This window comes from Papaver somniferum, chromosome 6 (assembly GCF_003573695.1).
Source record: "Papaver somniferum cultivar HN1 chromosome 6, ASM357369v1, whole genome shotgun sequence".
NCBI classification, from domain to species: Eukaryota; Viridiplantae; Streptophyta; class Magnoliopsida; order Ranunculales; family Papaveraceae; genus Papaver; species Papaver somniferum.
The window spans coordinates 74,664,430-74,687,291 of record NC_039363.1 but is presented as its reverse complement, the minus strand read 5'-3'; the positions used below and the strand labels follow the sequence as shown (position 1 = coordinate 74,687,291).

Here is a 22,862-nt window from a genome sequence, read left to right as displayed (position 1 = left end):
AATTTGTTTTGAAGGGTTTGATTAGCTCTAATCAGTCAGCATTCATTTCTGGAAGATCTATACAAGATAATATTTTGTTAGCACATGAGATTGTCAGGAACTACCACAAGACTAGTGGCACTCCTAGGTGTTCCTTGAAGATTGATCTGCAAAAGGCTTATGATATTGTTAGCTGGGATCCTATTAGAGCTGTTATGAAGAAGCTTGGATTTCCTCATCAATTTATTGATTGGATTTATTCATGTATTTCTACTTCTAGATTTTCAGTGATGGTAAATGGTTCTCCTTTTGGGTTCTTTGGGGCTAAAAGAGGAATTAGGCAAGGTTGTCCTATATCTCCTTATATCTTTGTTATGGTTATGGAAGTTTTCAGTGCTCTATTGAAGCAGCAGGGCTCTTCTGGTTCTTTTGGTTTACATCCCAAGTGTAAGACTACTCAGCTTACCCATCTCTGTTTTGCAAATGATGTCTTAGTTTTTTTCAAAGGTACTGTGAAGGCTTCTCAGGTCTTGGCTGGAGTTATAGAAGAGTTTAGTCAATTCTCTGGGCTTGAGATAAATTGTAAGAAGACCTCTCTTTTCTCTTCTGCTGTTGATGAAGTTACTCTTAGTTCAATTATGGAATGTTTATCTTGCTCAAAAGGAGTATTACCTGTTAGGTCTTAGGACTTCCTCTCATCTCTACTAGACTTTATTATAACGATTGTCTGCCCCTTCTAGATAAGGTTACTAAAAGAGTGAAATCTTGGAAGTCAAGACATTTGGCTTTTGCTGGTAGATTGATGCTTATCAAACATGTTCTCAGTGGGATGATTTATTTCTGGTTCTCTTGTTTTATGCTTCCCAAAAGAGTAATTAAAGAGCTTAATTCTATTTTCAAGAGATTTCTATGGTCTGGTTCTGATTTAGATAAAAAACATAATCCTGTTGGGTGGACTCAGATTTGTACTCCTTTGAAGTCTGGGGGACTTGGTATTAAGAGTTTGGATATAAGAAATGTTTCTGCAAACCTTACACATATTTGGGATATTAATTCTGGTTAAAATACTATTTGGACTAACTGGATTCACTCCAATCTTATTAAATCTAAGGATTTTTGGTCCATGAGTACCCCTCAAGATGGCTCTTGGAGCTGGAGGCGTATTTTGGAATGTAGAAGTGTGGCTCAGCAATTTATGGGAGTATGCATTGGCAATGGTGAGAATACCAATTTTATGTATGGTTTCTGGCATCCTAATGGTGGAGTTATTGACTGGTTTCCTCAGGAGTGTCTTAACTACATTTGCCTAATGATTAATTGCATTTAGATTTCTTTATGGATAATGGGGTGTGGAATTTTCCTATCTGTACTCATAATGAGTCTTGTACTAGCTCTGTATTGCTGCAGGGTGTGGATTTTGATTCTAGAGAGGAGGACTTGTGCATTTGGAAGGCTAGTGCTATTGGAGAGTTTTCTATGAAGCAGACTTACAATGCTCTCAGTGGGACTGTTGAGGAGGTGAATTGGCACCATATTGTGTGGTTTAAGAATCGTATTCCTCGACACTCTATTATTTGCTGGCTAGCTTGCTTGAGGAGACTGAAAACAAGATCCAAATTACATAGATGGGGTATACTTGAGAATCCTCATTGTTTACTATGTGATCAGGGTATTGATGAGTGCCAAATATTGTATATATTTATCCCTTTTTGTTGGCATTTTAACTCATCTTTTGGGCATTAATTCTACATTTTATCCCATATTCTGTATTTTCATTGTTTTCAAGAATAAATATTTTTATTAATTAATTTTGCATTTTTAGGTAATAAATAAAGTTCGGATGAGTCGCGAAACGAAAAGAGCAGAAAAGTAGTGAAAAGCCGGGAGAAATTACGCAAGGAAGCCGCGAAGAATGGTGCGCACAACCTCATTTTCTACACACAAAAGCGCCTCCGTTCTCAGCCATCAGATCGGTTCTCAGGAGCATCCGACGGTCGCTCCTTCATAGAGCATCAAAATCTGAAGTCTCTGCCAAGCACCATAGCGCTGAAATTCCAAGCCTTCAGATTAGATGGTAGTTGAATCCAACGGTCGCTTCCTTGCTGTGCATCGAAGATTGATATCTCCGCCTTACACTACAGTACCTAACTCCATCAAGTACCGTTCGTTTCGTTGTATCCATTCATCCGACGGTCGCTCCTCGCTTGCCTCCGCATCACCGTCCGATCTACCTACCATCTTCGCATCTCGCAGCTCAGAGTCACAGAACATCAAGACTCGATACGCCCGCCTAACACCCTAGCAACCGAATCATTTAACCTCAACCAAACATCTCCTCCTTCCTCTCCATCGACCTCACCCCCTCTGCAGAGACACCATGTCCTGCCACCACCAGAACACCACCTCTGCCACTGCCGCTTCACCACCACACTTCCACCATCATCACCCCTATCCTCCACCATCATTACCCCCTTTGTTCTAGCCTCCTATTATATAGTTTTCTCCCCTAATTTCTGTCTAAAAACCTAGGGAAGAAATCAATAAAATAGGACGAGTTGGAAAGACGTAATTGAAGCATGGGAATGGAGCAGGAGACTGAGGAGAAGAATGGGTCGAAAGAAGACTCGTCAAATCACATGTTAGGTGAGTTCAATTTCAATTCCTAATTTCTCTGTAATTTGGGGTTTTTTTTCTAGAAACCCTAATTCATGTTGGAACCGTACCAGGAGAGAATTAGAGTAGGGGAATGGGCTCAAATTAGACCCATGACATTAGATAAGCAGTAAACCTAATTGTACTGTTATATTGTGGCATTTTGGGAAAATGGGTGATAACCCTAATTTGATGTATTGGGTATAAAAGGGAATTGTGGGTGTTTTTGTAAGACATGCTTGGAGTAGCCAACATCCAGGACTTTCATGTCCTGTTAAATGATAATGTGTTCTGCTTAATATTGTTTCCTGTTAATTGTTATGCTCCTGTTATGTTTGTTATGTTATGCTATATCCTGTTGTGTTCTGTGTGTGATTGTATTATCCATGTTATGTTTGTCTTAATTAGTTTGTGTGTTTGTTTCTACACATGAGCTTGTAAGTCCCCTGTTTAACTCACATGTTCTTATTCTGAGTTTTGATGCTTGACAACCATGAGGACTCTTAACTGCAACATGTTCTAATTCCCCACTAGGGTGAGAGAACAACTGAACCATGATGGTTAGCTATTAGGATGGTTTTTGCTGAGCTTAAAATAGCTTAGGCTAGTTAGACTCCTAAGTGCCCAACTGATTTGTGATTAGTGGTGCTGTAAGAAGACCACTAATGCTAGGGGTCAGTTGCTTCTCTGGTTTGCTTCCAATTTGGCCTAGAGCCACTGTTTACCACTCCTTGTGCTGCTGTTGCTGTTGCACTTGCCCTGCAGCACTTCTCCTTTTGCTGTTGCTGTTGGCCTTGCTGTGCAGCTCTTGCTCCTGCTGCTGCTACTACCTGCTGTGCAGCTGCCCTACTGCTGCTACTGGTGCCTGCTGCTTCTTTGCCTCTGCCAAGCCTGCTGCCAAGCTGCTGCCACTTCTTCTCCTGCAGCTGCTGTGCAGACTTGCTGCTCCTGCAGCCAAGCAAAGGCCAATCCAACTGAGCCCAATTCACTTCAGTGAAGCCTAAGGCCCAGTCCTCAGTAACCAAGCCCAGTTTCTAAAACCAAAAGCCCAGAGCACAACTTGGGCTCATCAGAAGACCAAAACCAAAGCCCAAGTTCATTATTAAGGCCCAATCCAATTCAGGCTTAATCAAAAGCCTAAGTTTAAGGCCTAAGCCCATTTGCATTTCAAAGACTAACTGAGCCCAAGCTCAGTTCATTTTATTGTGAACAAACCCATTAGTACTCAAGCCCAATTTAAGCCAAAAGGCTTCTAAGCCCAAAGCAAATCTAGGAACCCAATTAGCTAAATCACTTCCAAAACACACCCGATCTCTGTGGATCGACCCGTACTTGCACGAGCTACAACCGACGACCGTGCACTTGCGGTATTACTGTAGGCCCCCGTTTTTATCGCTTCAATTATACACATCTCCGGGCCTGCCAAGTTTTTGGCGCCGCTGCCGGGGATTGGTGCTGTGTTTTATCTGTGTTTTTCGTAGCTATTTTGTATTTCATTGCATAGCATTTGCATCTGCATCTGCTTCATTTCATTTGCTGTTGGACCTGCCGTTCTGAACCTGTTTTTCCTCTGCTGGGACGCCACCAAGGAAAAGAACCAAAACCCAACTGGGTTTTTGCAACAATATCAGAGCAGCTGGGCTGTGCTAAAAAGGTAAGCCTAAACCCATTCATTGAGAGAACCCAACCTGTGGGCTTCCAAATTTCTTTAATTGTGGGCTTGTAATAATTAACCCAATTTTTTGGGCTTTTTATTTTTCTATTTTGGGTTTGTAATAATTTATTTGTGGGCTTGTATTTATTTTTTGTGGGCTTGTTTAAATTCTTTCATTGGACTTGTATTTTGAACTCTGGGTTTAAACCCAGCTGAGCTTGTAAGCATCAATTGGACTTGTATTCCACTCGAAAGTGGACCTCGAAACCAAAGTTTTAAAACAAACGTCGGGCCTTAACCAACTGGGCCAAATTAAACTTTCAAAATTAAAACTTAGTGTTTCGTGGGCCGCAGCCTTCCATCCATTTCATTAGAGGCTTGCACAGTGGGCTTGCTCCCATACAAAAACCAAATTTTATTTTATTTAAAAAAAAAAAAAAAAAAAAAAAACCTTTTGTTCCTTTTGTATATATTTTGCTAATCCAATTTGATCTCGGCTAAAATATGTTGGATTTTTGCCTTGAATAACGGAGTTTTAATTCTGCTTTCGCCGAAATCGGGTATTCTCTCTCCTTTTACTCTACTCAGCATGTCCCTTTCCATATGTTGCATTTTAATTCTTTCCATATTTTGAAACATTGAGGACAATGTTTAGTTTAGGTTTGGGGGTATAGAGTAGATACCACGATAATATGCTATAACTGAAAACGAACTCCTTCTTTTTGAAAAAAATTGAAAAATTCCAAAAAAATTGAAAAATCAAAATTCAAAAAAAAATAAAAAATTGAAAAAAATCATAAAAAATGGAGCTCATTTACCTTGAAATGTTGACTCTTGTGCAAATATGTATTTTTATTAGGAGTCTTAGTCTAGATATTTAGGCACCCTGATTCTAGCACAATTCACATAGTGATAAGAAATTTGCACGCGCACGATCTACCAATACATGTATGGCCTCGATCTTCAAGGTGTTGGATAGGAAGTTACGATTGCCAATCACTTTAGAATACTGAACGAAACTTGACTAGCTTGTTCTTTGGTTGGTTGGGATAGAAGGTGGAGGTTACATTAAGAAAGACAACCATCGAATTTAACTAGGTGCATCAAAAAGGGCTACCTCTTGCAAAGTGTCATGTAATCTTTTGTTTCTTTTTGTTATGTATCAAAAGTGTATCAGTGCTTTAAAAAAAAAAATACAAAAAATACAAAAAAAAAATCAAGTATTTATCAATTCCATCATCTCTTGTTCAAAAAATAAAAAGAGAGAATAGTCAATGTAAATAAGAGTCATGTAATTAGTCATCTTTTGTTGTTTCGTTGTAATAAGCAAGGAGGGTGTATGCCATTGATGTACAACGCGAGAAATTGTGAAATACCTCCAACTCATTCACAATTCTCGTAAAGTCCGGACAGCTAGCTAGATTTCGACCTCAGTTCTTAGCCTGAGAAACTATCTCTTGGTGATTAGTAGTCATGACTTCAGATCTTTCTTTACACATGTGTAGATACACTTTACACTCTTATCACATGTCCTTATTTATTATCAGTGCTAGGATTGTGCCTTCGATAGCTAGATTGACATCTCCATTTTGCTGTGAGCTTAAACTGTTTTGCACATGTCACGTTTGATGGAATCTGAGCTTATATTTGTCCTTAGGTTTTGTAGGCACACCTCTGGTAAACCTTCACGAGACTTCAACTCGTCCACTAGGGACACTTAGTGGTTTAAAAGGCTTAGTGCATACGCTAAATGCATTCGAGAGACCAGCGACAGTGGTATAGTTAGGATTTCCTTAGTTTTTTTTTACTTGAGGACAAGTAAAATTCAGGTTTGGGGGTATTTGATGAGTGCCAAATATTGTATATATTTATCCCTTTTTGTTGGCATTTTAACTCATCTTTTGGGCATTAATTCTACATTTTATCCCATATTCTGTATTTTCATTGTTTTCAAGAATAAATATTTTTATTAATTAATTTTGCATTTTTAGGTAATAAATAAAGTTCGGATGAGTCGCGAAGCGAAAAGAGCAGAAAAGTAGTGAAAAGCCGGGAGAAATTACGCAAGGAAGCCGCGAAGAATGGTGCGCACAACCTCATTTTCTACACACAAAAGCGCCTCCGTTCTCAGCCATCAGATCGGTTCTCAGGAGCATCCGACGGTCGCTCCTTCATAGAGCATCAAAATCTGAAGTCTCTGCCAAGCACCACAGCGCTGAAATTCCAAGCCTTCAGATTAGATGGTAGTTGAATCCAACGGTCGCTTCCTTGCTGTGCATCGAAGATTGATATCTCCGCCTTACACTACAGTACCTAACTCCATCAAGTACCGTTCGTTTCGTTGTATCCATTCATCCGACGGTCGCTCCTCGCTTGCCTCCGCATCACCATCCGATCTACCTACCATCTTCGCATCTCGCAGCTCAGAGTCACAGAACATCAAGACTCGATACGCCCGCCTAACACCCTAGCAACCGAATCATTTAACCTCAACCAAACATCTCCTCCTTCCTCTCCATCGACCTCACCCCCTCTGCAGAGACACCATGTCCTGCCACCACCAGAACACCACCTCTGCCACTGCCGCTTCACCACCACACTTCCACCATCATCACCCCTATCCTCCACCATCATTACCCCCTTTGTTCTAGCCTCCTATTATATAGTTTTCTCCCCTAATTTCTCTCTAAAAACCTAGGGAAGAAATCAATAAAATAGGACGAGTTGGAAAGACGTAATTGAAGCATGGGAATGGAGCAGGAGACTGAGGAGAAGAATGGGTCGAAAGAAGACTCGTCAAATCACATGTTAGGTGAGTTCAATTTCAATTCCTAATTTCTCTGTAATTTGGGGGTTTTTTCTAGAAACCCTAATTCATGTTGGAACCGTACCAGGAGAGAATTAGAGTAGGGGAATGGGCTCAAATTAGACCCATGACATTAGATAAGCGGTAAACCTAATTGTACTGTTATATTGTGGCATTTTGGGAAAATGGGTGATAACCCTAATTTGATGTATTGGGTATAAAAGGGAATTGTGGGTGTTTTTGTAAGACATGCTTGGAGTAGCCAACATCCAGGACTTTCATGTCCTGTTAAATGATAATGTGTTCTGCTTAATATTGTTTCCTGTTAATTGTTATGCTCCTGTTATGTTTGTTATGTTATGCTATATCCTGTTGTGTTCTGTGTGTGATTGTATTATCCATGTTATGTTTGTCTTAATTAGTTTGTGTGTTTGTTTCTACACATGAGCTTGTAAGTCCCCTGTTTAACTCACATGTTCTTATTCTGAGTTTTGATGCTTGACAACCATGAGGACTCTTAACTGCAACATGTTCTAATTCCCCACTAGGGTGAGAGAACAACTGAACCATGATGGTTAGCTATTAGGATGGTTTTTGCTGAGCTTAAAATAGCTTAGGCTAGTTAGACTCCTAAGTGCCCAACTGATTTGTGATTAGTGGTGTTGTAAGAAGACCACTAATGCTAGGGGTCAGTGGTGGCTCTAAGGAATTAATTAGCTACATTAGTTAGTAAACCACTGCCTAGTTAGTCTGTGATTGGTTGTGCCTTAAACAGACAGCCAATACTAGGGGTTAGCTAAGGCTGTAAGGTTGGTTAACTAGATATTTGACAAGAACTTAACCTAGGTGAACTGGCTAGGTAAAGGAAACTCTCATCCATCTCCCTGCACTTCCCATCCACAATTTCTTTTCTATGTTTGTTCTGTTAGCTTCACCACAACCCTGCCCTTGGCCTTAGGCCTTGGTTCATTCTTGTTTTGTTTTGCTTTTGTTTTGTTTTTGCTGTTTAGTTCTTCCATTGCTTTTGCCTTGTTGTTTCTTCCCTGCCCTGCAACTCTGTTGCTTCTCTGGTTTGCTTCCAATTTGGCCTAGAGCCACTGTTTACCACTCCTTGTGCTGCTGTTGCTGTTGCACTTGCCCTGCAGCACTTCTCCTTTTGCTGTTGCTGTTGGCCTTGCTGTGCAACTCTTGCTCCTGCTGCTGCTACTACCTGCTGTGCAGCTGCCCTACTGCTGCTACTGGTGCCTGCTGCTTCTTTGCCTCTGCCAAGCCTGCTGCCAAGCTGCTGCCACTTCTTCTCCTGCAGCTGCTGTGCAGACTTGCTGCTCCTGCAGCCAAGCAAAGGCCAATCCAACTGAGCCCAATTCACTTCAGTGAAGCCTAAGGCCCAGTCCTCAGTAACCAAGCCCAGTTTCTAAAACCAAAAGCCCAGAGCACAACTTGGGCTCATCAGAAGACCAAAACCAAAGCCCAAGTTCATTATTAAGGCCCAATCCAATTCAGGCTTAATCAAAAGCCTAAGTTTAAGGCCTAAGCCCATCTGCATTTCAAAGACTAACTGAGCCCAAGCTCAGTTCATTTTATTGTGAACAAACCCATTAGTACTCAAGCCCAATTTAAGCCAAAAGGCTTCTAAGCCCTAAGCAAATCTAGGAACCCAATTAGCTAAATCACTTCCAAAACACACCCGATCTCTGTGGATCGACCCGTACTTGCACGAGCTACAACCGACGACCGTGCACTTGCGGTATTACTGTAGGCCCCCGTTTTCTTGCGCTTAATTTTATACACCCCTTCGGGCCTGCCAAGTTTTTGGCGCCGCTGCCGGGGATTGGTGCTGTGTTTTATCTGTGTTTTTCGTAGCTATTTTGTATTTCATTGCATAGCATTTGCATCTGCATCTGCTTCATTTCATTTGCTGTGCAGCTCTTGCTCCTGCTGCTGCTACTACCTGCTGTGCAGCTGTCCTACTGCTGCTACTGGTGCCTGCTGCTTCTTTGCCTCTGCCAAGCCTGCTGCCAAGCTGCTGCCACTTCTTCTCCTGCAGCTGCTGTGCAGACTTGCTGCTCCTGCAGCCAAGCAAAGGCCAATCCAACTGAGCCCAATTCACTTCAGTGAAGCCTAAGGCCCAGTCCTCAGTAACCAAGCCCAGTTTCTAAAACCAAAAGCCCAGAGCACAACTTGGGCTCATCAGAAGACCAAAACCAAAGCCCAAGTTCATTATTAAGGCCCAATCCAATTCAGGCTTAATCAAAAGCCTAAGTTTAAGGCCTAAGCCCATTTGCATTTCAAAGACTAACTGAGCCCAAGCTCAGTTCATTTTATTGTGAACAAACCCATTAGTACTCAAGCCCAATTTAAGCCAAAAGGCTTCTAAGCCCAAAGCAAATCTAGGAACCCAATTAGCTAAATCACTTCCAAAACACACCCGATCTCTGTGGATCGACCCGTACTTGCACGAGCTACAACTGACGACCGTGCACTTGCGGTATTACTGTGGGCCCCCGTTTTCTTGCGCTTAATTTTATACACCCCTTCGGGCCCACCAAGTTTTTGGCGCCGCTGCCGGGGACCTGCCGTTCTGAACCTGTTTTTCCTCTGCTGGGACGCCACCAAGGAAAAGAACCAAAACCCAACTGGGTTTTTGCAACAATATCAGAGCAGCTGGGCTGTGCTAAAAAGGTAAGCCTAAACCCATTCATTGAGAGAACCCAACCTGTGGGCTTCCAAATTTCTTTAATTGTGGGCTTGTAATAATTAACCCAATTTTTTGGGCTTTTTATTTTTCTATTTTGGGTTTGTAATAATTTATTTGTGGGCTTGTTTGTTTAATTTGGGGGCTTGTATTTATTTTGTGTGGGCTTGTTTAAATTCTTCCATTGGACTTGTATTTTGGACTCTGGGTTTAAACCCAGCTGAGCTTATAACTGGTTGTGGACTTGTAAGTGGACCTCGAAACCAAAGTTTTAAAACAAACGTCGGGCCTTAACCAACTGGGCCAAATTAAACTTTCAAAAATTAAAACTTGGATTTTCGCAGGCCGCAGCCTTCATTTCATTAGAGGCTTGCACAGTGGGCTTGCTCCCATTTCAAAAACCAAATTTTTATTTTCTTCTTTTTATTATTTTAAAAAAAAAAAAAAAAAAAAAAAAAAAAATTTACTTGCTCCCAGATTTTAAAAACCAAATTTTATTCTGCTCCCACATTAAAAACCAAAATTTTTCTTTTTCCCATTAAAACCAAATGTCTCCCGCCAAAACCAAATTTTTCCCAACAAAACCAAATTTTTCCAAAAAGTCCAATCCCTTAAAAACCAAATTTTGAGCTTAGAGCCCAATCATGTATAGATCTTTTTCTACTGTTGGGGAATACAACGAATCCCTTAGAGAACTTGCGTATGGATAAACTTCACGTTATGAACCTCCCACAGACCATGATGTCAATAGTTATAGGAATTATTATGGACATTTTCAAAGTCCCGAGCCGCAATACATGAACCCTAATGACTATTCATACATGCATCATTTATCGCAACGTGAAAATGAACATTTTGCTAGTGCCTCACTCACACAATCATCTCTGATGGATCAATTAGAAGCTCGAATCGCAGCTTTAGAAATGCAATCACATGAGGAATCTGTCACATCTAATTTTCTTAGGCAACCTGAAATCTATGCATGTCCCGCATGTGGTAGTTTAGACCACCCTGTTGAGCATTGTCATATTTTGCATAATTTTAGGCCATCAAGAGAAAATCCAATGTATGAAATGCCCATGAATTGTGAGAATGGTAGTCATTGGGACCATAATCAATCCTTTGAGGGTTGCGATCAATATTTTGTAGACCCTAATGACCATGCATACATGTACCATTCACCACAATTTGAACATGAAGAATTTTGTACTCCCATGAATTTAGACTCCACCACAGAAGCTTTAAGACTTAGTGAGCAAAACTTCGATATATCTACATCACGAATTCAGGCATATTTAGATCAGATTTTGCTTCACCTACAAAAGGAGGAAATTCATGAGGAAATGTATGTTGTCCCTAATGAAGTGTCTAGTCCCATTCATGTAAATGATGTTGAATATGAACCTAATTTAGAGGAACATGAATTGACTAACGACACCACCACTGTTAATGAGGACCAATATGCATGCTACCATGATGATGATTATGATGATTATGATGATATGTTAGAAGAACATGAAAATATTGTGGAACCTGTTGGTTCAAAAACATATGGCTTCTCGCCCTCGACCTTCATGAATGTTGTTTTTTCTAATACTCATTGTAATTCATATGATTTTGATATTGACATGGGATTCGTACAATTATTCTGTGAAGATGAACATGACATAGGAATAGTTGAATCTTCTGTAGACACTAATATGCATGAAAATATATTTGATGTGTCTGATTCTCTACCTAGGTCACATTGTGATATTTCTCCTGATTTGCCAATGCATGAGAATGAATTTATTGATGATGTTGATGATTCTGAGTGTGAACTTGCTAAACTGTTTGATGATTGTGAGCATGTTGTGACACTTGTAGAAGACTTAGGAGATGTTGATGTGATTAGTAATGATGTGCCTATCCTCCTATACGAGTCACAATCTGATGGCCTTCCACCCAACCTAGATTTGGTTTGTACCAATATTGTAAAACCAATTTTTCTGAGAATGCCCAACCTAGGTTTGGAACTGTGTGCTTCCCAAGTCCTCTTGGATTATTTTGCTTCTAAGTATAATACATCTGAGGAACCACAGTTGGAATTAGCATGTTTGCCCGTCCCTAGCACAGTTCATTTCGAGCTAGACCTTTTGCATGATGAACCCCCGAAACTGCGCGATTTTGTTTTCAAAACTATATCTTCTGTAAAATCCAAGTTTGGGGGTAGCTCATTTTGTTTCACAGTTTCACTTGCGTTTCTTTCCTGTTATTATTGTGTGAAGCTGTTGAAATGTCTACACTTTGTCTTTTGGGTTGATCCTCAACTCTTTAGATTGTTAGTGTATGGTGAATTTTTTGTATATAATCCAGTAGTTAAAATTTCTTAAAAACCCTTTTGTTCCTTTTGTATATATTTTGCTAATCCAATATGATCTCGGCTGAAATATGTTGGATTTTTGCCTTGAATAAACGGAGTTTTAATTCTGCTTTCGCCGAAATCGGGTATTCTCTCTCCTTTTACTCTACTCAGCATGTCCCTTTCCATATGTTGTTTTATAATTCTTTCCATATTTTGAAACATTGAGGACAATGTTTAGTTTAGGTTTGGGGGTATAGAGTAGATACCATGATAATATGCTATGATTAAAAACGAACTCCTTCTTCTTTTTGAAAAAAAAAAAAATTCAAAAATCAAAATTCAAAAAAAATTGAAAAATGAAAAAATCATAAAAAATGGAGCTCATTTACTTTGAAATGTTGACTCTTGTGCAAATATGTATTTTTATTAGGAGTCTTAGTCTAGATATTTAGGCACCCTGATTCTAGCACAATTCACATAGTGATAAGAAATTTGCACGCGCACGATCTACCAATACATGTATGGCCTCGATCTTCAAGGTGTTGGATAGGAAGTTACGATTGCCAATCACTTTAGAATACTGAACGAAACTTGACTAGCTTGTTCTTTGGTTGGTTGGGATAGAAGGTGGAGGTTACATTAAGAAAGACAACCATCGAATTTAACTGGGTGCATCAAAAAGGGCTACCTCTTGCAAAGTGTCATGTAATCTTTTGTTTCTTTTTGTTTTTGTATCAAAAGTGTTTCCTTCTTAAAAAAAAAAAATAAAAAAAAATCGATGTATATATTCAGAAAAAAATATCAGAAAAATACAAAAAAATCAAGTATTGTTCAATTCCATCCTCTCTTGTTCCACAAATAAAAGAGAGTAGTCAATGTAAATAAGAGTCATGTAAATAGTCATCTTTTGTTGTTTTATTGTAATAAGCAAGGAAGGGTGTATGACATTGATGTACAACGCGAGTAATTGTGAAATACCTCCAACTCATTCACAATTCTCGTAAAGTCCGGACAGCTAGCTAGATTTCGACCTCAGTTCTTAGCCTGAGAAACTATCTCTTGGTGATTAGTAGTCATGACTTCAGATCTTTCTTTACACATGTGTAGATACACTTTACACTCTTATCACATGTCCTTATTTGTTATCAGTGCTAGGATTGTGCCTTTGATAGCTAGATTGACATCTCCATTTTGCTGTGAGCTTAACTGTTTTGCACATGTCACGTTTGATGGAATATGAGCTTATATTTTTTCCTTAGGTTTTGTAGGCACACCTCTGGTAAACCTTCACGAGACTTCAACTCGTCCACTAGGGACACTTAGTGGTTTAAAAGGCTTAGTGCATACGCTAAATGCATTCGAGAGACCAGCGACAGTGGTATAGTTAGGATTTCCTTAGTTTTGTTTTACTTGAGGACAAGTAAAATTCAGGTTTGGGGGTATTTGATGAGTGCCAAATATTGTATATATTTATCCCTTTTTGTTGGCATTTTAACTCATCTTTTGGGCATTAATTCTACATTTTATCCCATATTCTGTATTTTCATTGTTTTCAAGAATAAATATTTTTATTAATTAATTTTGCATTTTTAGGTAATAAATAAAGTTCGGATGAGTCGCGAAGCGAAAAGAGCAGAAAAGTAGTGAAAAGCCGGGAGAAATTACGCAAGGAAGCCGCGAAGAATGGTGCGCACAACCTCATTTTCTACACACAAAAGCGCCTCCGTTCTCAGCCATCAGATCGGTTCTCAGGAGCATCCGACGGTCGCTCCTTCATAGAGCATCAAAATCTGAAGTCTCTGCCAAGCACCACAGCGCTGAAATTCCAAGCCTTCAGATTGGATGGTAGTTGAATCCAACGGTCGCTTCCTTGCTGTGCATCGAAGATTGATATCTCCGCCTTACACTACAGTACCTAACTCCATCAAGTACCGTTCGTTTCGTTGTATCCATTCATCCGACGGTCGCTCCTCGCTTGCCTCCGCATCACCGTCCGATCTACCTACCATCTTCGCATCTCGCAGCTCAGAGTCACAGAACATCAAGACTCGATACGCCCGCCTAACACCCTAGCAACCGAATCATTTAACCTCAACCAAACATCTCCTCCTTCCTCTCCATCGACCTCACCCCCTCTGCAGAGACACCATGTCCTGCCACCACCAGAACACCACCTCTGCCACTGCCGCTTCACCACCACACTTCCACCATCATCACCCCTATCCTCCACCATCATTACCCCCTTTGTTCTAGCCTCCTATTATATAGTTTTCTCCCCTAATTTCTCTCTAAAAACCTAGGGAAGAAATCAATAAAATAGGACGAGTTGGAAAGACGTAATTGAAGCATGGGAATGGAGCAGGAGACTGAGGAGAAGAATGGGTCGAAAGAAGACTCGTCAAATCACATGTTAGGTGAGTTCAATTTCAATTCCTAATTTCTCTGTAATTTGGGGGTTTTTTCTAGAAACCCTAATTCATGTTGGAACCGTACCAGGAGAGAATTAGAGTAGGGGAATGGGCTCAAATTAGACCCATGACATTAGATAAGCAGTAAACCTAATTGTACTGTTATATTGTGGCATTTTGGGGAAATGGGTGATAACCCTAATTTGATGTATTGGGTATAAAAGGGAATTGTGGGTGTTTTTGTAAGACATGCTTGGAGTAGCCAACATCCAGGACTTTCATGTCCTGTTAAATGATAATGTGTACTGCTTAATATTGTTTCCTGTTAATTGTTATGCTCCTGTTATGTTTGTTATGTTATGCTATATCCTGTTGTGTTCTGTGTGTGATTGTATTATCCATGTTATGTTTGTCTTAATTAGTTTGTGTGTTTGTTTCTACACATGAGCTTGTAAGTCCCCTGTTTAACTCACATGTTCTTATTCTGAGTTTTGATGCTTGACAACCATGAGGACTCTTAACTGCAACATGTTCTAATTCCCCACTAGGGTGAGAGAACAACTGAACCATGATGGTTAGCTATTAGGATGGTTTTTGCTGAGCTTAAAATAGCTTAGGCTAGTTAGACTCCTAAGTGCCCAACTGATTTGTGATTAGTGGTGCTGTAAGAAGACCACTAATGCTAGGGGTCAGTGGTGGCTCTAAGGAATTAATTAGCTACATTAGTTAGTAAACCACTGCCTAGTTAGTCTGTGATTGGTTGTGCCTTAAACAGACAGCCAATACTAGGGGTTAGCTAAGGCTGTAAGGTTGGTTAACTAGATATTTGACAAGAACTTAACCTAGGTGAACTGGCTAGGTAAAGGAAACTCTCATCCATCTCCCTGCACTTCCCATCCACAATTTCTTTTCTATGTTTGTTCTGTTAGCTTCACCACAACCCTGCCCTTGGCCTTAGGCCTTGGTTCATTCTTGTTTTGTTTTGCTTTTGTTTTGTTTTTGCTGTTTAGTTCTTCCATTGCTTTTGCCTTGTTGTTTCTTCCCTTCCCTGCAACTCTGTTGCTTCTCTGGTTTGCTTCCAATTTGGCCTAGAGCCACTGTTTACCACTCCTTGTGCTGTTGTTGCTGTTGCACTTGCCCTGCAGCACTTCTCCTTTTGCTGTTGCTGTTGGCCTTGCTGTGCAGCTCTTGCTCCTGCTGCTGCTACTACCTGCTGTGCAGCTGCCCTACTGCTGCTACTGGTGCCTGCTGCTTCTTTGCCTCTGCCAAGCCTGCTGCCAAGCTGCTGCCACTTCTTCTCCTGCAGCTGCTGTGCAGACTTGCTGCTCCTGCAGCCAAGCAAAGGCCAATCCAACTGAGCCCAATTCACTTCAGTGAAGCCTAAGGCCCAGTCCTCAGTAACCAAGCCCAGTTTCTAAAACCAAAAGCCCAGAGCACAACTTGGGCTCATCAGAAGACCAAAACCAAAGCCCAAGTTCATTATTAAGGCCCAATCCAATTCAGGCTTAATCAAAAGCCTAAGTTTAAGGCCTAAGCCCATCTGCATTTCAAAGACTAACTGAGCCCAAGCTCAGTTCATTTTATTGTGAACAAACCCATTAGTACTCAAGCCCAATTTAAGCCAAAAGGCTTCTAAGCCCAAAGCAAATCTAGGAACCCAATTAGCTAAATCACTTCCAAAACACACCCGATCTCTGTGGATCGACCCGTACTTGCACGAGCTACAACCGACGACCGTGCACTTGCGGTATTACTGTAGGCCCCCGTTTTCTTGCGCTTAATTTTATACACCCCTTCGGGCCTGCCAGGTATTGAGGATGAAGATCAATTGTTTGCTGCTTTCCCTTTTTCTAATTCGATATGTAAGGGTCTTATACTTAAGATGGGTTATGTGAGAGATTTTTTTGACACTTGGGATGCTGAGCTAAATTGGTGCCAAAATGAATTCAAAGGAGATGGTGATGTGGCTACAATCAGGAAGCTATGTCTCAATAGCTTTATTTATCACATATGGACATAAAGGAATAAAAGGATTTTCTCTTCTCAGAGCTTGAGTGCTGATGGTGTCAGTCACCTTATTGCTACAGATGTTAGGTTAAAATGCTTAGCTTCAAGGCTCTCTGATATGGACATACCTCATGTTAGAAGACTGGTGGAGGCTTGGGGTATTGACTGTGTTTATAAAGATAAAAGGTAGTGGCTTGCTCTTGGCTATTTCCTAGTGAGGATGAAGTTATGATAAATATTGATGGGTCAATGAAAGACAATTCTGTTGGCTATTATAAGAGATTATTTGGGTACTCCTCTTGCAGCTGCTTGTGGTGGGGCAGTACCTTCAACTGTTGTTGCTCATGAATTGCAGGGGGCTGAGTTAGGTTTGAAACTAGAAAATTTCAAGCGTTTTAGAAGAATTCATATAAGTAATGACTCTGTCACTGTGTTTCATCTTTTTTCAGATAAAAATGTTGTTCCTGACTGGAGTGTTAGGCATGTTTGGATACGGATTGGTCACCTGAGAAAGCTTTTTGAGAGAGTAAGGTTCTCACATGTGTATAAAGAGACAAACAGGGCAGCCGACCTTCTGGCTGATATTCATCCTGCTGAAAGTTTTGTTGAAGTTGATCCAAGTAGGTTTGATAGTATACTGAGGAAAATTGTTGAAGAGGATGGTAGCCGAAAGGTCTACCATAGATAGTTGTTTTTTTTTTTGGTTTTGTTGTTTTTTAGTTTCTCTTTGTTTAGTTTGTAAGGTTCTGGGTTTTCCTTAAACCCAGTTGATTGTGTCAAAACCAAAAAAAAAAAAGTAGCTCTTGAATCTTTTGGACATTACAAACTTATCATCTCCTCTACATGTTTCTACTGCTCCATTCACTTTGCCTTCCATATTTATATCCCAAAGAGGTGAAAGATCAGTTTGAAGGACGATGTCATCATCCAAGAAAACTATCTTGTTTAAGCTAGGAAACAACTGAAACAATTAAATCTTTAGTCAGAAGTTAAACATTTCAAACACTTGAACTATGTCGAGTGGACTCAAAGACAAAATCATGAATGAATTCAAGTAACAATTACCTCAGGTAAATATATACGAAGGTGATTCATTGCTGAATTGTACTTGGGACTGAGAGATTGAAGCTTGGACGAAATGGCACGAGGCTTCTCAGTGGTATTTTCATTGACAATTGCGGACGATCCACCTCTAAACTGTGACCTAACTTTCTGGTCCTTTTCCATGGCTTCCAATATTGGAACTTTTCCTTTTGTGAACCAATCAAAGTGGTGCATCCCTTTAACTTCAATGGTAGCCGGATCTAAAGGGTGCAAAGAGAACCAGGCGTGCATGGTTGAATATGTCTTCCGATCAGTTATCATGTGAAGGAAAACCTTTTCAGGACGCAACGCATTGCGGACAAGAGATGCAACAAGGACTGAGTGTAAACACCCATAAATATCACAGGGTAATGTGGAGACTAATCCCAATACACAATACAATTATCTAGAGAACTCTAACTCTTTCTAGGAGGAATTCCTCCTTTTATAGGTAAAGCCTGACATGTAAGTATCGTACACGTGTACTTTGATACCTTTCTTAGTAAGTCTTCTATTATTAGCCGTACACATGTACTATTACATGTGGGGGTATTTAGGCACCCACTAGTTATCTTCGTCGGGGCACCCTGTCTTTGGGGCAGCCTACTCAAATAACACCATCGTCCTTAGTGACCCCGGCTCTGCTAATGGTGGCTTCCGTTAATACCCGAAGCCCCCCATTCGTGTCCTCGACTCATGGTCAGATTCCCCTGTTCACATTAGCCCCCTGACTGTTTTGTCAAGGCCTACAGACTTGGCAAGCAGTCATAGCTTGTATCGGGAATGTTCTCTTCCGTTGTCACCTTCTTCCAAAAGCTCTTTATTCGGTCGTGGCTTCAGATTTGGATTTATATCAGCTGAAGCCCCCTATATGAGATCTGTATCTAGTGGGTTAGTTTGAAGTCGTTTCAGGTTTTCATTTTGTGATGTTCTTCCATTTAGATGATGGCTTCGATTTTACTCGTTATCATTCTTACGCTTTCTACTTGGCATCAGCCTCCAGATTGGTATCCCATCATGTAGCATTGGTATGATCCGAAGTGGTGTCGTTGGCGTTGATTCCGTCATCTCAACATTGAGTTGATAGTAAACAAAACAGTTGTTTCTTTTCCTTCTCGAAGTCCCAGTATAACTTCTTCTTTGCTTAGCCCCCAATATTTTCTCAAGATGATATGTTATCGCTCTGTGGTTTGCTCTTGCGTTAGTTGTCAATCATCGACCATTTTTTATACCAATCTTTGGTATTATCGGTAAAGTCCAGTTTTCATGATCTGCTCCGTTGTATGGTGGTTCTCCCGTGTTGTTGTGCTCCGTTGTATGGTGGTTCTCCCGTGTTGTTGCATATGGTCTCCGAAGCTGTACTTATATTGATATTGGGGATGCAACATGTAGTGAGTTGTGTTGATGCCGGAGAAAATGACGTAGGACATCCGTTAGATTTAGAATTAATAATTTTATTATTATTTCTAGAGTTTAATTAATTTAGAGTTGTATTTCTTATATTTAGAATTATTTATTTTTAGAAGTTATTTAATTCTAGAACATTATTTATTTTAGGGATTTCTTATTTTCCAAGTTTGAGTATTAGAGTTATATAAATAGGGAACAAGTCCTTTGTAATAACACATACTATTATTATCAAACAATATTGAGATTTTCTCAACTATTCTTTTACTTTAGTACAAAAATTCTTTATTCACGCTTCCGTTCCGCATTAAATGGCATCTAGAGCTTCGGCTTACGGTCCTCTTATTTTTTTCTTCTAAATTTTCTTTACCCTTTAGTCCCTTCTCTACCTTTCGAGATGTCCGCATCTCTTCTTCTAAACTATCCTTTATTTTTCAATTACAAAAAAAAAATAAAAATAAATATAAGTAGACGTCGCTGTTTTCCTAGGTTTTCATTCCTTTTTTTTTTCCCTTTCAGTTTTGATACCACCAATAAACCCACCTTCTCTCGAACTACCCCCACTTTCATATTCCATCACGTCCTTCCTCCACAAACTTCACCGTCTCTGTCCCACTTTTCTATTCTTTTTCCCTTGCTAAAAAACAGTAAACCAAACCAAGCCTCCGTCCATTGATTCTTTTCTTATCTTCCTTATATTCTTTGATTCCCATCTGTTCACAAAGCAAAACCCTTCCACATCTGTCTTGTCTTATTCTAATCATTCAGTCCACCAACTCTTTCTTTTCCATAACGAAACTGTTTGGTGTACCCCGTTTTATCACCGTGATGTGCACCGAAGTGTTGGTGTGAGAGAGAAAAAAAAGATGATAGGTCCCACTATTAATCCCACCCCGTGCAAACCTCTCCCAGAGATCCCCTAACAGCCGCTGGCGTGCAGATCACGGTACATTCCTGGTGTACGTGTATCATTGCTGTTTCCATAATTATATCTCCTCCCGTCCAGTAGTATTATTCTTTTTTCCATCTCCCTACGTGCATTACTCCATATACAACCCATTAATTCATACTCGTCGGTTTTTAAATTGTCGCCGTAACCTAAACAGTTTCCTATCTCGTCAAATTTTTATTTTTCATCATGACAGGCAAAGAGAATGACAGTGGTAAAGACAATCGCCCTAGTTTTGAAGATCTTATACGTGATATTGCAGAGTCCCAACAAAAACTTACGGATGCTCAAGTCGAGACCCAATTACCAATTTGGTTGCTCTTGTTCTTAATCGCAACGGTAAACATCAACCTCACGACGATGAAGCCAATCAGAATGCTCATATTGCTCTGACACCAACGGTTTCTTCTCCAATTATAGAATCACCATTCATACCTATTTATAGTGATGTTTGTGTTCCTAACGGTGAAACAGATGAAAATTGTCGTATCTCTTATGAACAAAAAAAAGTTGAAGAAGTTTCTCCAATATCAACACCGGAAACACCATCTTCTTGTAAGTCGCCTAATGCCATTCTTCTTAAAAATCAAAAGCTATGCGAAAATATTTTCGTTAGTCAAAAGTATTGCCAGATAATTAGTACTCCAAGTGTTGTCAACATCGACATCAACTTTTGTGTTCAACAATTAATTTTATGGTGTTCTACTCTACAATCATCAACTTACTCAAAGTATATTATTTGTTGGGCGGGTCGTTTACAATATTTGGTGAACTCGAAGACGACTGCTTTTCAAGATGGCGGGCCTGATGTAGGACATCCTTTAGATTTATAATTAATAATTTTATTATTATTTCTAGAGTTTAATTAATTTAGAGTAGTATTTCTTATTTTTAGAAGTTATTTAATTCTAGAACATTATTTAATATAGGGATTTCTTATTTTCCAAGTTTGAGTATTAGAGTTATATAAATAGGGAACAAGTCCTTTGTGATAACACATATTATTATTATCAACCAATATTGAGATTTTCTCAACTATTCTTTTACTTTACTACAAAAATTCTTTATTAGATTTTCTCAACTATTCTTCTACTTTACTATAAAAATTCTTTATTCACGCTTCCGTAAAGTGAGGCTGGTTGTCGAAGGCTGTGAAAATGATAACTTTGTAATTTCTTCCGATGCAGTCTCGTATGCGAGAGTTGGAAGCCCCGAGGAAACAACAGAGGAAGTGGTCTTTCACTTGGTTTGTTCCTCATCATTGACTTCCTCATTTCTTCCCCCTCTCTTTTCTTTCGGACTCAGTAACTTGTCTCATGTAATCGATTGACCCTCCAAAATACCACGGATTTATCAATCAAAGATTTGTTGCATTTTAGCCACTTATCGTAATAGACCAGTGATCGCCTCGCTCCGGAGGTTTTGTACCTTTGTCGGCTGTTGTTCATGCTTCGAGCGGTATTTGACCATTTTGAAGGCGCCATGCATGCTGTGGCATGTTTGTATAGTAACGAGGGGCGCACCGTGGAGGCTGGCTTCTGTCATTATTTTTCTTTATTTCATTGGTATCATTATAGATAGATACTCCCACCCCTTTTTCTTTTGAACAAGAATGATCCAGTTCCTAAATTGTTTTCTAGTTTCATCATTTTGCTCGTATTGCATCTACATTTTCTGATTCCTCGGTTGTTCTCCGATCTCACTATGTTCTTTGTATTATATCTTCTTTCTTGTGTGGGTATGAATGTCGTTTTGAAATTTTCATCTTTGGGGTTGATAGTTTTTATTGACTTGGCGGTAGCGATCTCTTCGGATGACAATTGGATGATGAGTTCACGGTAGACGCGGATTTTGAGGACGATGGTCATTGTTACTACTTTTGAAGCTGGGAATTGGGGGTAGTGGCAATCACCACTTTTTGTTGGTTTGCTTTATTGGGCGCAGGTATGTCAGCTTGTGTGCGGCTGGTCTTTGAAGTATCAATGGAAACTGAGTATTGTGTTGCAGATGGATCTTGATCATTTCGAGCTTGTTGCAGTTGAAAATCATGAACGGATCATGTTTCGGGATTGTCCATGACGAGGGAATGACGAACAAAAACATTTTCAGACTGGATGAACTCTGACTTATTCGTAAGTCGCAGCGGACAAGGATTTCTCTTGTATGAGTTTGATTTCGGTGTATGTTATCGGATTCAAATCCTCAATCGGGAAATTAGGCTCAGGCCCAACCCATGGATAACCCATAATATGAGGCCCCTAGATAAAAGAGTTTTATTAGTAGGCCCTGAATTAAAAAATAAATTTAATAAAAGCGAAAAGACTAAATTAGCCTCAAGTATATAAGAGGCGTCACCTACCTTTCTCTCGTTCAGACGCCATTATTTCATTTCCAAGGAGAGAGAAAACAAATCTCACTCACCTGAAACAGAAAGAAATCTAGAAAAAAAACCAAAAAATCAAGAAATCTTCCTGAAATCTGTTCCAAAACAAAGATCGAGATCAAAAACTATTCATCATTTGCTAACCCCTAAATCATAGAAACAGATCGAAAAAGTTTCAGATTCAAAAACCAAAAAAAATCAAAAGAAACAGTTTCAGATTCAGTTTCAGATTCAAAACCTAAATCGCCGTTGTTACTGATTCCTGTTGATGAAATACCCCGACGATTAATCACTAGGTAAGTTTTGATTTGAAGCTGTTAGTTTTGATTCCTGTTGTTACTGATTCGTGGGTCGAAAATTTCTGAACTAGGGTTTGTAATAAGATTACAACAAACATAACTCATTCTGACTGATAATTTTACAGATCGGAGAAGGAGAACAATCGTTTGTGCATAAAATCCATGAAATAACTGATTAAATAGAAACAAAGGTAAG

At 39.7% G+C, this 22,862-nt stretch overlaps 1 protein-coding gene across 1 annotated transcript; it reads right to left on the bottom strand.

Moving 5' to 3' along the window:
• Positions 1-17,302: 17,302 nt before the first annotated feature.
• On the bottom strand, positions 17,303-22,365 carry LOC113290937 (probable galacturonosyltransferase 12). Its single transcript, XM_026540520.1, has 3 exons — positions 22,344-22,365; positions 17,611-17,966; positions 17,303-17,506 (listed from the first exon to the last, which is right to left on the bottom strand). The coding sequence occupies exons 1-3, from the start codon at positions 22,363-22,365 to the stop codon at positions 17,303-17,305; spliced, it is 582 nt and encodes a 193-aa protein (XP_026396305.1).
• Between the last annotated feature and the right edge of the window lie 497 nt (positions 22,366-22,862).

What these genes read in the sequence shown, in the direction of transcription:
- LOC113290937 (XM_026540520.1), bottom strand. Translation starts at nt 22,365, where the DNA reads ATGGCGTCTGAACGAGAGAAAG. An exon ending in GGCGTCTGAACGAGAGAAAG is followed by an intron (nt 17,967 to 22,343) that starts GTAGGTGACGCC and finishes GTTTACACTCAG; the next exon opens with TCCTTGTTGCATCTCTTGTC. An exon ending in TTCGTATATATTTACCTGAG is followed by an intron (nt 17,507 to 17,610) that starts GTAATTGTTACT and finishes TAATTGTTTCAG; the next exon opens with TTGTTTCCTAGCTTAAACAA.